The sequence below is a fragment of the Geotrypetes seraphini genome, chromosome 10, assembly GCF_902459505.1.
Source record: "Geotrypetes seraphini chromosome 10, aGeoSer1.1, whole genome shotgun sequence".
NCBI lineage: Eukaryota > Metazoa > Chordata > Amphibia > Gymnophiona > Dermophiidae > Geotrypetes > Geotrypetes seraphini.
In genome coordinates, this window is record NC_047093.1 from 110,123,140 (window position 1) to 110,137,001 (window position 13,862).

At 44.6% G+C, this 13,862-nt stretch overlaps 1 protein-coding gene across 7 annotated transcripts in view; it reads right to left on the reverse strand.

Annotated features, from left to right (window-relative positions):
* ZNF618 (zinc finger protein 618) overlaps window positions 1-13,862 on the reverse strand; it is a 771,796-nt gene that overhangs the window by 321,264 nt on the left and 436,670 nt on the right. For all 7 annotated transcript variants that reach the window (XM_033960461.1, XM_033960460.1, XM_033960462.1 and 4 more), the window contains one exon: window positions 3,010-3,099. In XM_033960461.1, the coding sequence (XP_033816352.1) occupies window positions 3,010-3,099 (90 nt within the window). The remainder of the gene's footprint in view (window positions 1-3,009; window positions 3,100-13,862) is intronic.

Genomic DNA, 13,862 nt, shown 5'->3' on the forward strand with positions numbered 1-13,862 from the left:
GGTGGAGGAGTAGCTCTCTATGTAAAGATCAATATCCAAGCGACCGAAATGCAAGGGACCTGGGGAGAGGAAGAAGCGATATGGATTGCTCTGAAAAGAGAAGATGGAACTTCTATCTAAGTGGGTGTAGTCTACAGACCTCCGACTCAATCGCAGCAAATTGATAAGGATCTGATTGTGGATATCCAAAAGTTTGGAAGGAAAGAGGAGGTTCTGCTGTTGGGAGATTTCAACCTGCCGGATGCGGACTGGAATGTTCCGTCTGCGGAATCGTAAAGAAGCAGAGAGATTGTGGATGCCTTTCAAGAGGCTCTGCTCAGACAAATGGTGACGGAACCCACAAGGGAAAAAGCGATATTGAATCTGGTCCTCACAAATGGAGAGAGTATCTCTAATGTTCGAGTAGGTACTCACCTGGGAAGTAGCGATCATCAAACGGTTTGGTTTGATATAATGGCTAAAGTGGAGAGCGGCCGCACAATACTTAAAGTCCTAGATTTCAAACGTACGGACTTTAATGTAATTGGAGAGTACCTAAAGAAAGAGCTGTTAGGATGGGAGAACATAAGAGAAGTGGAAAGACAGTGGTCTAAGCTGAAAGGAGCGATAAAAATGGCTACGGACCTTTATGTGAAGAAAATCAATAAAAACAAGAGAAAAAGGAAGCCGATATGGTTCTCCAACCTAGTGGCTGAGAAAATAAAGGCGAAAGAGTTCGTGAAATATAAAAAAATCCAAGAAGAGGAGAGCAGAAAGGACTACAGGGTGAAACTGAAAGAAGCCAAGAGAGAGGTACGTCTGGCGAAAGCACAGGCGGAAGAACAAATGGCTAAAAATGTAAAAAAGGGAGACAACAATTTTTTCAGATATATTAATGAAAGGAGGAAGATGAAAAATGGAATTCTAGGCTAAAAGATGCTGGGAACCAATATGTGAAAAGTGATGAGGAGAAAGCAAATGTGCTAAACAAATACTTCTGTTCTATGTTCACAGAAGAAAATCCTGGAGAAGGACCGAGATTGTCTAGCAAAGTTACACGAGAAAATGGAGTAGATTCTGCGCCGTTCACGGAGGAGGGTGTTTATGAGCAACTTGAAAAACTGAAGGTGGACAAAGCGATGGGACCAGACGGGATCCATCCCAGGATACTAAGGGAGCTCAGAGAGGTTCTGGCGAGTAATATTAAAGACTTGTTCAATAAATCTCTGGAGATGGGAGTGATTCCTGGGGATTGGAAGAGAGCAGATGTGGTCCCTATTCATAAAAGTGGTCACAGGGATGAAGCAGGAAACTACAGGCCGGTGAGCCTCACTTCAGTTGTTGGTAAAATAATGGAAGTTTTGCTGAAAGAAAGGATAGTGTACTTCCTTGAATCTAATGGGTTACAGGATCCGAGGCAACATGGCTTTACAAAAGATAAATCGTGCCAAACGAACCTGATTGAATTTTTTGATTGGGTGACCAGAGAGCTGGATCGAGGACATATGCTAGATGTAATTTACTTGGATTTCAGCAAAGCCTTTGATACAGTTCCTCATTGGAGGCTGTTGAACAAACTTGAAGGGCTGAAGTTAGGACCCAAAGTGATGAACTGGGAGGGTGGTGGTTAATTGAAGTCGCTCGAAGGAAGGAAAGGTGAGTAGTGGAATCCCTCAGGGATCGGTGCTGGGGCCAATCCTGTTCAATATGTTTGTGAGTGACATTGCTGAAGGGTTAGAAGGAAAAGTGTGCCTTTTTGCAGATGATACCAAGATTTGTAACAGAGTAGACACCGAAGAGGGAGTGGAAAATATGAAAAAGGATCTGCAAAAGTTAGAGGAATGGTCTAATGTCTGGCAATTAAAATTCAATGCAAAGAAATGCAGAGTAATGCATTTGGGGATTAATAATAGGAAGGAACCGTATATGCTGGGAGGAGAGAAGCTGATATGCACAGACGGGAAGAGGGACCTTGGGGTGATAGTGTCTGAAAATCTAAAGGCGAAAAAATAGTGTGACAAGGCAGTGGCTGCTGCCAGAAGGATGCTGGGCTGTATAAAGAGAGGCATAGTCAGTAGAAGAAAGAAGGTGTTGATGCCACTGTACAGGTCATTGGTAAGGCCCCACTTGGAGTACTGTGTTCAGTTTTGGAGACCGTATCTGGCGAAGGACGTAAGAAGACTTGAGGCGGTCCAGAGGAGGGCGGCGAAAATGATAGGAGGCTTGCGCTAGAAGACGTATGAGGAGAGACTGGAAGCCCTGAATATGTATACCCTAGAGGAAAGGAGAGACAGGGGAGATATGATTCAGACATTCAAATACTTGAAGGGTATTAACATAGAACAAAATCTTTTCCAGAGAAAGGAAGATGGTAAAACCAGAGGACATAATTTGAGGTTGAGGGGTGGTAGATTCAGGGGTAATGTTAGGAAATTCTACTTTACGGAGAGAGTAGTGGATGCCTGGAATGCGCTCCCAAGAGAGGTGGTGGAGAGTAAAACTGTGACTGAGTTCAAAGAAGTGTGGAATGAACACAGAGGATTTAGAATCAGAAAATAATATTAAATATTGAACTAAGGCCAGTACTGGTTAGACTTGCATGGTCTGTGTCTGTATATGGCCGTTTGGTGGAGGATGGGCTGGGGAAGGCTTCAATGACTGGGAGAGTGTAGATAGGCTGGAGTAAGCCTTAACAGAGATTTCGGCAGTTGGAACCCAAGCACAGTACAGGGTAAAGCTTTGGATTCTTGCCCAGAAATAGCTAAGAAGAAAAAATTTAAAAATTTAAATTGAATCAGGTTGGGCAGACTGGACCATTCGGGTCTTTATCTGCCGTCATCTACTATGTTACAATATCCAGATACCAGTGCTGAATATATGGATTTAATTCAGCCACGATGGCCAGCATTAAAAAACTAACAAAAAAATAACACTAACCACCTCAGCTGAATACTGGCCTTTTAGGACCATAAACAGATCTTGCCATTCAATAAACAACCATATGACTTCAAGTGATATTCAAGGACTTACCATCCACTGCATGTAAGTCCCTGTGTTCCTGGAAACAACTGTAATATTTGTATTTCTTTCCACAAATGTCACATGTGTACCTAAAGTTGTCTGCCAAAACAAGAGCATAACAAAGCATGAGAAATATTAGTGGAAATAGCATCCGCAAACAGAAGCTAATATTTGTTAGAGAAGTGTTTCTCAAGTCAGTCCTGGAGTACACCCTTGCCAGTCAGTTTTCAGGATATCTTCAATGAATGTGCATGGAAAACATTTGCATTCAATGGATGCAATGTATGCAAAACAATCTCATATCTATTCATTGTGGATATCCTGAAAACCTGAGTAGCAAGGGGGTACTCCAGGACCAATTTGAGAAACAATATTTTGGAGCAAGCCCTTAACAAGGTATGACCCTCTTGAACATTCTAAACTCAATAACTAAGCAGTTATGCCAATTATCCATAGGTAAATAAGTAAAAGTGAAAAAAAAATCAAAACAATATACTATCATTCACTCCAGATTTATTTTGATATAATGAAAACCATTTAGCTAATATAAGATAATGCAATATATTCAAAATCTTGCAAAAGCTGTTTGAGAAATGTATTAAAAACAGGGGGATTCTCAATCCAGTCCTCAGCCAGTTGGGTTTTCAAGATAACAATGAATATGTAGGCAACAAGTTTCAAGCACTGCCTCCTTCAACCAAATCCATCACATACTTATACACTGTAGTATGTGGCACAGTGGTTAAAGCTACAGCCTCAGCATCCTGACAGGGCAAAATGCTTGAGAACCTGAATAAATTAATGTAAACCATTCTGAGCTCCCCTGGGAGAATAGTATAGAAAATTGAATAAATAAATATTTTGAAAGTAACACTGGCAAGGCTTGTCCAGAGGACTGAATTAAAAACTACAATACTGTTTTTTATATCACTGGTTTTCAATCCAATCCTAAATTTGATATTCAGATATCCCCCAAGTAAATATGAAACTGGAGGTAATGCAAACAAATCTCTCTTGTGCATATTCACTTGGATATCCTAAAATCCTAAATTAAGCTAGTGTAAAATAAAAAGGTATCACTTTATATTTTTTCACTTTTTCATTTTTTTATGACCAAAAAACCCCCCCAAAACAATTTGCAAACAATTCTTAATGATTTCAGTCTTCTCTCTAAAGATGGCAAAAGATCAGACACTAACAGCCCCCTTCTCTTCTGTGGACTTAGGAACAAGAGAACATGCTGTAAGAGTTTAAATTTGGAGAAATTCTGGATATGTAAATAACAATACCTGTCACTGTAAAACACTGTATAATCTAAAGCAATCACTAGAACCTAAGAACATGCCATATTGAGTCAGACCAATGGTCCTTCTAGCCCAGTATCCTGTTTCCAACAGTGGCAAACTAGATGCATATCTCCTTAAGAGAGGCATATAAAGATATGGTGGACTATAAATTACAACAGGTGTACACCTGGCAGGGCCTCCGCGTGTGCGGATCGCCGGACTTGATGGACCGAAGGTCTGATCCGGAGATGGCATTTCTTATGTTCTTATGTTCTTATGGGAAAAAAACAAATAGTAGCAACATTTTATGCTCCAAATCCCAGGGCAAAAGTGGCTTCCATGTCTGTCTCAAAAGCAGACTATGGACTTTTCCTCCATGAACTTGTCCAAATATTTTTTAAACCCAGCTTCATTAACTGCTCACATCCTCTGGCAATGAGTTCCAAAAATTAACTATTCTTTGATTGAAAAAATATTTCTTCTTACTAGTTTTAAAGGTATTTCCAGGTAACTTCATTGAGTGTCCCCTAGTCTTCACAATTTTTGAATGTGTAAAAAATCAATTCAATTTCATCTATTCTATACCATTCAGAATTTTGTAGATCACAATCATACTTCCCCTTCAGCTGTCTTTTTTCCAAGCTGAAGCATAGTAACCTCTTTATCATTTGGGTTGCTCCTTTTTGAACCTTTTCTAATTCTGTTATATCTTTTTTGAAATATGGAGACCAGAATTGAATGCAATTTTCAAGGTGAGATCGCACCATGGAGAAATACAAGTCATTATATTATTCTTGGTCTTATTTACTATCCCTTTCCTAATAATTCCTAACATCCTGTTTGCATTTTAGACTACCACCGCACATTAAGCATGAGAATTACAGAATGAAATGTACAACTCTCCAGGTCACATACTAGCACTTATAGGAGCTGAGATGTAAATCACTCAACCACTAAAAACTATGCTGATGTTCAATAACAAAGCAGATTGTCTGATAGAATATTTCAAATCATAAGACCATCATTATCCTAAGAAATGTTTGGAAAACACTGATTTGCCTATGAATTAATAAAGGGGCAAATTCTATAAATGGCATTCCGATTTTAGGCAGCGGTAGGCATCTTACCGCTGTCTAACCAGTCAATCGGGATGCACGTTTTTAGAAAAAAACCTATCCAAGACAGGCAGCCTACACTGCAGGCATTTACATGGGTCTAAGGAGACACATAGGAACACCTAAACTCACCCATGGCTGCGCGTGGTTTCACCCGGAAGTGGCCTTGGGCGATTTTAAACAACCATAGGCATCTCCCTAGAGGCGCAACAGATGTCTGAAATGTAGGCCATTAAAATGCTGGCTTACATTTCAAATAGTGGAACACTACTATCAAATCAAAGGAAAAAGTCCCCAAAGTTGATGAAAGAAACAACGGACATTTAACACATTTCCAACCAGAATATAGCTAACAACGTGGCAAGAAGCTCTCAGATGCGTGAACTGATCAATGACCAATATTAGCGTAAATCGCTAGCACAAAGTTAAATCAGCAAGTTTAGCAATTTCTTTCATCAAGCTTCTTTATCACCACCTACTCCAATTTTTAAATTGTATATAATTTAAAGATGTGGAGGGGCATAATCAAAAAAAGCGTTTAAGTCCCCTTTTGGCCTAAGTCCTTAAACGTTCAACCCAGAAGCAGGGAAAGTGTCCATAACCAAAACAAACGTCCTTGTTTTGATTATGTCTTTCCTCTGCCTAAACGCCCAATCACCACTACGTCTAAAAGTACACCCACACCACCTCTACACTTTTCAGCCATAATGAAACAAAAAAATGCCTAAGCCACAAACGTCCAACAGAAGGGCTTTTAGGCGAAGGAGGAGCCAGTCCTTCGCCTAAAAGCTGGAATTCTGTAACCGGAGTCTGTCAAAAACAACACCGGTTACAGAATCCCCCCCACACACACAACTATCCAGGCAGGAGGGTGCCCAAGTACTCCTGCCATATCAAACACGACCCCCCCCTCCCGACAACATCGGGGCAAGAGGGAGCTCAAGCTCTCTTGTCCCGGCCAACCACGGCATCCCCGACGATATCAGGGCAAGAGGGAGCCCAAGCCCTCTTGCCCCGCCGATTAACATCGGGCCAGGAGAGAGCCCAAGCTCTCCTGGCCCCAGCGACCACCCACCCCTCCTGGCCCTGGGGCCCCCTTCGCCGCTACTCGATTGGGCCAGGAGGGAGCCCAAACCCTCCTGGCCCTGGCGACCCCCCCCGCCGCTACTCGATTGGGCCAGGAGGGAGCCCAAACCCTCCTGGCCCCGGCGACCCCCTACCCCCACTACATTATGGGCAGGAGGGATCCCAGGCCCTCCTGCCCTCGACGAACCCTCCGCCCCCCCAGAACCCCCGATCGCCCCCCCCAGCCGACCCGCGACCCCCCAGCCGACCTCACGACTCCCCCCCACCCCCCTTCCCCGTACCTTTTTAATGTTGGCCGGACAGACGGGTGCCAAATCCGTCCGTCCAGCAGGCAGCCCATAGCAGAATGGGGCCAGACTGGCCCAGCCCTCCCAAAGCCCCGCCTACAGGTGGGGCCTAAGGCGCCTGGGCCAATCAGAATAGGCCCGGGAGCCTTAGGCCCCTCCTGTGGGCAGGGCCTTAGGCACATGGCCCGGTTTGGGCTCCCTCTTGCCCCGATGTTGTGTGTGGGGGGGGGAGTGATGCATCGCGGCAGGAGAGATGCCTCATCTCCCCTACCGCGATGCCATCACTCCTCTACCCGAACTGCCGCGACCCACGGCATCTCTCCTGCTGCGATGGTTAGGTTGCCGGGCAGCTAAACTGATGGCGCCAGCGGCCATCAGCTCAGCGGCCCCTTTTTCGGCACTTAGACCTGGTTTTATTTCGTCTAAGTCAAAAAGGTCTAAGTGCCGACTAGGCAACCTTTAACTGTTTTGGTTATACCTGTTGTATGCCTAGGTGTAGGTCGGTCCACCTCCCGCCCACTGCCCGCCCTTTCCCCTCCTCTAAACACACCTCTTTTCTCTCTGTGCGTTTAGTGGCAAGGGAAAGGCCTAAGCTGTTTTTAGATACGTCTAAAAACCAGCTTTGGTTATGGGTACTTGGACGATCAGGCTTTTTGATCGGCCAAGTAGCCACTTAGGACACTTTTTAGACGTTTGTTTTTTTTATTATTATCCCTATACTGCTTATCTTTATAAGCTTTATATACAAACACGGCACTTATCTTATAGCCAGTCATTCAATGTTAGCAGGAAATTCCCGAACCCCACCGCAAGTCAGTCAGCAGGAGGGATGCCCAATTCCTCCTGCCACCACCCCTGACACTGTCCATGGTAGGAAGGATGCCCAATTCTTCCTGCCACCACCCCAACCCCCACCCGATACTGTCCGTGGCAGAAGGGATGCCCAAATCCTCCAGCTGCCACCCCTGAACCACCCTCGAAGTCCCTCGGCAGGAGGGATGCCCACTCCCTTCTGCTGGAACCCCCAAAACAAACCCCCAACCCCGATATACAGGAGGGATGCCCATTCCTTCCTGCCAGCAGCCCTCCCCCCAAATCCATGACCCCCCAATCTTCAATCCCCCCCCATGGCACCTTTAGTAGTACAGCGGGCCAGTGCGATTCTTACTCCCTCCAGCCACCAGGCCTACCTTTTCACATTGGAGGGCCTTCCCTATCCTGGGTTGCACTGAGAAGGGGCCTAAGGTCCTGATTGGCCCAGGCACCTAAGGCCCCTCCCTTTGGAATCTGGGAAGGAAGTCTAAGACTCTAGTTGGCCTAGGTGCCGAAGGCCTCACCTATGGGAGGGGCCTTAGGCGCCTGGACTAATCAGGGCCTTAGGCCCCTCCCCAGTTCATCCCAGGATACACCAGGAAGGAGAGGGCCTGACATTGTAAAGAGGCAAGCCAGGCAGCCAGAAGAAGTAGGAATCCTTCTAGCCCGCCGTACTACAAAAGGTATTGGGGGGGGGGGGCCGAAGGGAGTTTGGGGTGCTGGGGGGGGGTCAGATTTGAGTCTGGGGGGGTCATGGATTCGGGGAAGGCCTGCTGGCAGGAGGGAGTGGGCATCCCTCTTGCCGAGAGACTTCAAGGGGGAGTTTGGGGGTGGTGGCAGGAGGAAACTGGCATCCCTCCTGCCGCAGACAGTGTCATGGAGGTCGTTGCTGTTTATCTGATCGTGGCAGAGATTCCCTTGCAGCGATCAGCTCACTGCAACATGATTATCTAACTGGCGCATGTGACATGGGTACCAGTTAGAGCAGGGGTCCCCAAAGTCCCTCCTTGAGGGCCGAATCTAGTCGGGTTTTCAGGATTTCCCCAATGAATATGCATTGAAAGCAGTGCATGCACATAGATCTCATGCATATTCATTGGGAAAATCCTGAAAACCCGACTGGATTCAGCCCTCAAGGAGGGACTTTGGGGACCTCTGAGTTAGAGAATCGGGGTGGTTAGGCAGGGCTAGGCGTCTGTCCTTTTGGGCAGACACGATTCTGTATAGGACGCCAGTGTGGGATTCTCAGCCACTTCTTGTTGCAGAAACCGGTGTCCTATACAGAATTTCCCCTATTCATGCATTAACTGAAATTGACCAAACTGTAGTGGAATGAACAACTGACCTAAAAGATATTTATTGATGCTAATATAATGGCAATGCTCTCTGATTACTCCCCACAAACAAATCTATTTTTCGCTCCATAAGACGCACCCTAGATTTAGAGGAGGAAAACAAGAAAAAAATATTCTTCATACTTAAGTTACCCTCATCACAACCTCACCAGAACTACTTTCTTCTAAGGAATCTTCTTGAGGTCTCATTCAATTAAACAGATGTAATAGTACATAGCCACACTGAAATCTTGGTGAGCTTAACTGTGAACTTAACATTGTACGTCCCTGTATTGTGCCCACAGACATAACATATGGATCACCCAACCAAACTAAGAAGACTTCTCCCAGTGATACCTTCCCCCAGTTTCCACATTTAACAATCCTTTTATTTAGAAGTTGCTTAACTCATTACAGGGGGAATAGCATAATTTTTTTTTTAAACCCAAACACTTTTACTTTAGGTCTGCAAATGCTCACATGTACAATGAATAGCAAGAAAACACCCAGCCTGAAATAGCTTGCAATTTCTGTGGCCAGGTGGCCATGACATCCATTTTTATTGAAAACTACCACAGGGTTCAGAGACTACAGCATTTGAATTACTTGCAAAAGGCTTTCATTTGCTTCCTGTAGAACAGCCTGTATACTGTTGCTATCAAGTGGCTACAACAAGCCAATTTAGCAATACAAGGTTATATGCTCTATAAAGATATCACCAATATTCAGTGACTGAACCTTGGCCCTGAAGTCTAGGATTTGGATAGTATTCAAAATGTGTTATTTCCTAACCAAGTATTAGGATAATGATTAAAAAAAAATAAAAAATGACTAGCTTCCATTTAAAGCTCAGAAATGTACACTGGAGAGTTCAATGGCACAAAGTGCACTGCCAAAAAGAGAATATACACAAAAACGGCTATTGCTTTTTAACACTGCAGTACACAACCTAATGCTCCCAACAGACCATGTACAAATGTTAATCTAAGTGTCTAAACATCCATAAAAATGTAAGAATTAAAAAGGTGGCTGTCAAAAGGCTGGAATGAACTTAGAGGATTGTCTAAAATCTGGACTTTTTGTTTGGACCTTCATATTCTTCTCTCCCTCTCCCATATCTTCCACTTGAAGGGCCAGGTCCTGATCCAATTCCCCTAGAACCTGGGATAGTACTTGCAGGCCCTGCACTTTCCTGCCCAAAGCGTTCATTACACTATTGGAACAATCAGTTCATTACAGGTAGTTGATGTTTGTGTGTGTAATATTTTTTTTAGAAGGTTCCGCAGTCAACGTTCGTACAGGTACCAGGAACATAGAAAGGAAAAAAGGGTAATTTAATAATTAGTTTAGTATAATACATGCCTTTTGCTATGATCCCACTTCAGCTACTCAATCTGTTTCAAAGGACAGATTTTCCCTGTAATGATATAATTAAAGAATTAGTTCAAATATTAACACCCTTTTACAAACAGTATTTCTTGCCACTCACAACAGCTCCTGGCTCTGGCACTGGTGTGCTACTTTGGCTGGGGAATGTTGCTGCCCCCGTCACCGGCGGCTCATCGTCCTTGGGCTCCGCCTCCTCCCCGAGCAGGGGGACAGCTGTGGTCCCAGTTCGCTGCTCCGGAAGATGTTGATAGAGGCCGGTGGTTGCATCTGCGGCAGTGCCTGTACTCTCCTCCGAGCTCATCGTGGAAAAAGGGCAAGGTCAACTGCGAAGGCTCAACACCACCATCCTGGCCTCCTCACCCCGATGGTTGCGTCTGTGGCGGTGACTGTGCTCTCCTCCGAGCTCATCGCGGACAGAGGGTGAGGTCAGCTGCAAGGGCTCAGTGCCACCATCCTAGCCTCCTCACTCCGCCCTCACTCATTCACCCAGACATCACCAGAGCCGTGGCGCATGAGGGCAGTGTCCAGGGACTCGGGAGGGTGTAATTCTCTCTGCAGCTGGGTATATTCGCTCCATAAGACGCACCCTTATTTTCACTCACTTTCGGGGGGGGGGGGAGAAAGTGTGTCTTATGAAGCAAAAAATATGGTAAACTCTAAGTACAAATTTGAAAGTATATATTAAACTTTTAAACTGTATCTTCAGAATGTGCTTTCTGTGTGGTTTGTTATTGTACCAACAGGAATCTCACACTACATCAAATCTTGTTGAAATTGATGTGCTGCATTCGTCATTGCTCAGCTTTTTTAGTTTAGTAAAGAGCTTCACATAAAACTTCATATTCATTCAATTATTTAAATCGTTTTTTTTAAATTCTTTATTCATTTTTATAACTTACATCAACTGCATCAAAAAGTTACACCATTTTAACTTAAGTACATCACTTGAAATTCTACAATTCTTCATATTAAATAGAATTATCCCTTTCCCCCATCCCTTCAGTATTTCATAACACATATCTAATATAATAAAATGATAGGCCGCGCATGTGCACTAAAAAAACGTGTTCCCTGATCCCGTCGCGGAAACACGACTGCGCATGCGCGCCCCTGGCTCTCACTGTGCACTATGCTCAAGCTGCCGCCACGGCTCCTCTCTCGAACCGCAGCGGGATCGAGAGAGGAGCTGCGACGGGGGCTTTCAGGACAGAATATGATTACCATGTTTCTTTAGGCAGCCCCGGTTGTTTACTTGGATTCAATGTCAGCATTACGGTTCGCCGGACGCCAGCTGTGAGAGCCGGGTGAGGAAGGCTGCCGCAGCCTCGCAACTAGGTAGGGGGACAACAATCGTGCTTATGCTCAAACCGCCGTCACGACTCCTCTCTCGAACCGCTCCAGGATCGAGAGAGGAGCTGCGGCGGGGGCTTGAGCATAAGCGCCATTGTTGTCCCCCTACCCAGCCGCGAGGCTGCGGCGGCCTTCCTCACCCGGCTCACATTGAATCCAAGTAAACAACCGGGGCTGCCTAAAGAAACAAAGTTTCACGGTGCTTGGCCCGCCAAACAATTCCTGCCGTTGCCGAAATTTGCCCCACCGTTCCTTCCCTTCCTCCATCAGGTACAGTTCAGCTCCGCCTACGTTAAAAGGAGCTGCTTTGAAATTGGAGCCCTGCCGCGGTCCCATATGTCAGAGAAGGGGCGGGACCAAGGCAGAGGGGAATATGCTACGGCAGTGGCAGGCCTCCGATTTCGACGCGGCTCCTTTTAACATTGGTGGATTCACTGCACCTGATGGAGGGAGGGAAGGAAAGGTGGTTGTGCCCTCAGACCCTCTCCTAACTGCTCCCTCCTGTCTCAGACCACTGGGGGGAGGTGCCTGTCTTCAGCTGCAGGGATGGAAGGAGGGAAGAAGAAAGAAGGGGCCCTGGCAAGCGAGTTATCAAAAGCCAACCATAGCCTGGGACCCCTACATGGTATGAATAATGACCAGACAACAAAAGGTAAGAAAAATAATTTTATTTTCTGTTTTGTGATTACAATATGTCAGATTTGAAATGTGTCTTGAGGGAGGCTGCCGCTGCGGCTTTGGACAGAGGGGTACCATTTTTGTGGGAGCCGGCCTTCGGAGAGGCTTGGGACGCGGGGACGAATGCAGGAGGGGCTGCCGCTGCGAAGGGCTTTGGTGGGGGAGCCAGCCAGACCGCGAGTGTGGGGCCGTTGTAAGCGCGGATTGGTCAAGGAGCCGCCGTTGCCGAGGCTTTGAAATTGCTCTCCCACCATCACTCCCTCCCGCCCCGGCTCTGCCTCTGCCCCTGCCCAGGTTCAAAAGCAGGAGAGGCGGTCATCTAGCACCCGTTAATCTAACGGGCTTAAACACTAGTACCATATAATAAATTCCCCCCTCTCCCACCCCATTCTTTCATTTATACAAAACAGGGAAATAATACCTATTCATTGCAATATTTTGTTAATGGCCCCCACACATCTTGAATTTATTAAAATTCCCTTTCTGAATAGCTAATGTTCTTTCCATTTTATAAATATGACACACTAAATTCCACCAAAAACTGTAGTTTAATCTATTCAAATTTTTCCAATTACATGTTATTTGTTGTATGGCGACTCCTGTTAAAATAAGTAAGAATTTATTATTTTGAGAAGAAATTTGGCTCTTAACCCTCATAGACATGACAAATAATACTGTGTCATATGATAATGCCACATGATTTTCAAATAAACTATTAATTTGGCCCCAAATTGATTTCCCAAAATCCATAATAAATGGGCAATAGAACAATAAATGATCTAAAATCCCTGCCTCAAGATGAAAATGCCAACATCTATCAGACTTAGAGCAATCTAATTTTTGTAAACGAACAGGGGTCCAGAATGTTCTATGTAACAGGAAAAATCATGTTTGTCTCATAGATGCAGACATTGTACATCTCATCCTCCAAGACCAAATTCGTGGCCATTGAGACGCAGTAACTTTATGCTTAATCTCAATACTCCAAATGTCCCGAAGACCAGTCTTTTGTTTTTTATTCATAAATCCAGCTATTAATTTGTACCACTGAGCGGCATGATGTCCCAGGAAATCCACCTGAAAGCATAAGAATTCCAAACTATATTGATTATTAAGATTTTTCCATTCAGGGAACCCCACCTGAATGGCCTGCTTCAGTTACATCCATCTAAAATGTTGTGATTTATTAAAGCCATATTTATGTTGCAACTGTGAAAACTCAAGCAGCTTACAATTAGAAATAACATCTTCTAATACACGTATTCCTACAATCATCCAATGCTTCCAGATGACTTTAAAGCCGCCAATTTGAATTTTGGAGTTCAGCCATATAGTTTGATTTGTTGATTTGTGAATTGGAATAGGTGTTAAATTACTCACATATCTTACTGTTTTCCATGTGTCTACAAATAATCTATTTTCTTTATATAATCTAGGCCAGTGTTTTTCAACCTTTTTGGGGAAAGGCACACTTGTTTCATGAAAAAAATCACGAGGCACACCACCATTAGAAAATGTTAAAAA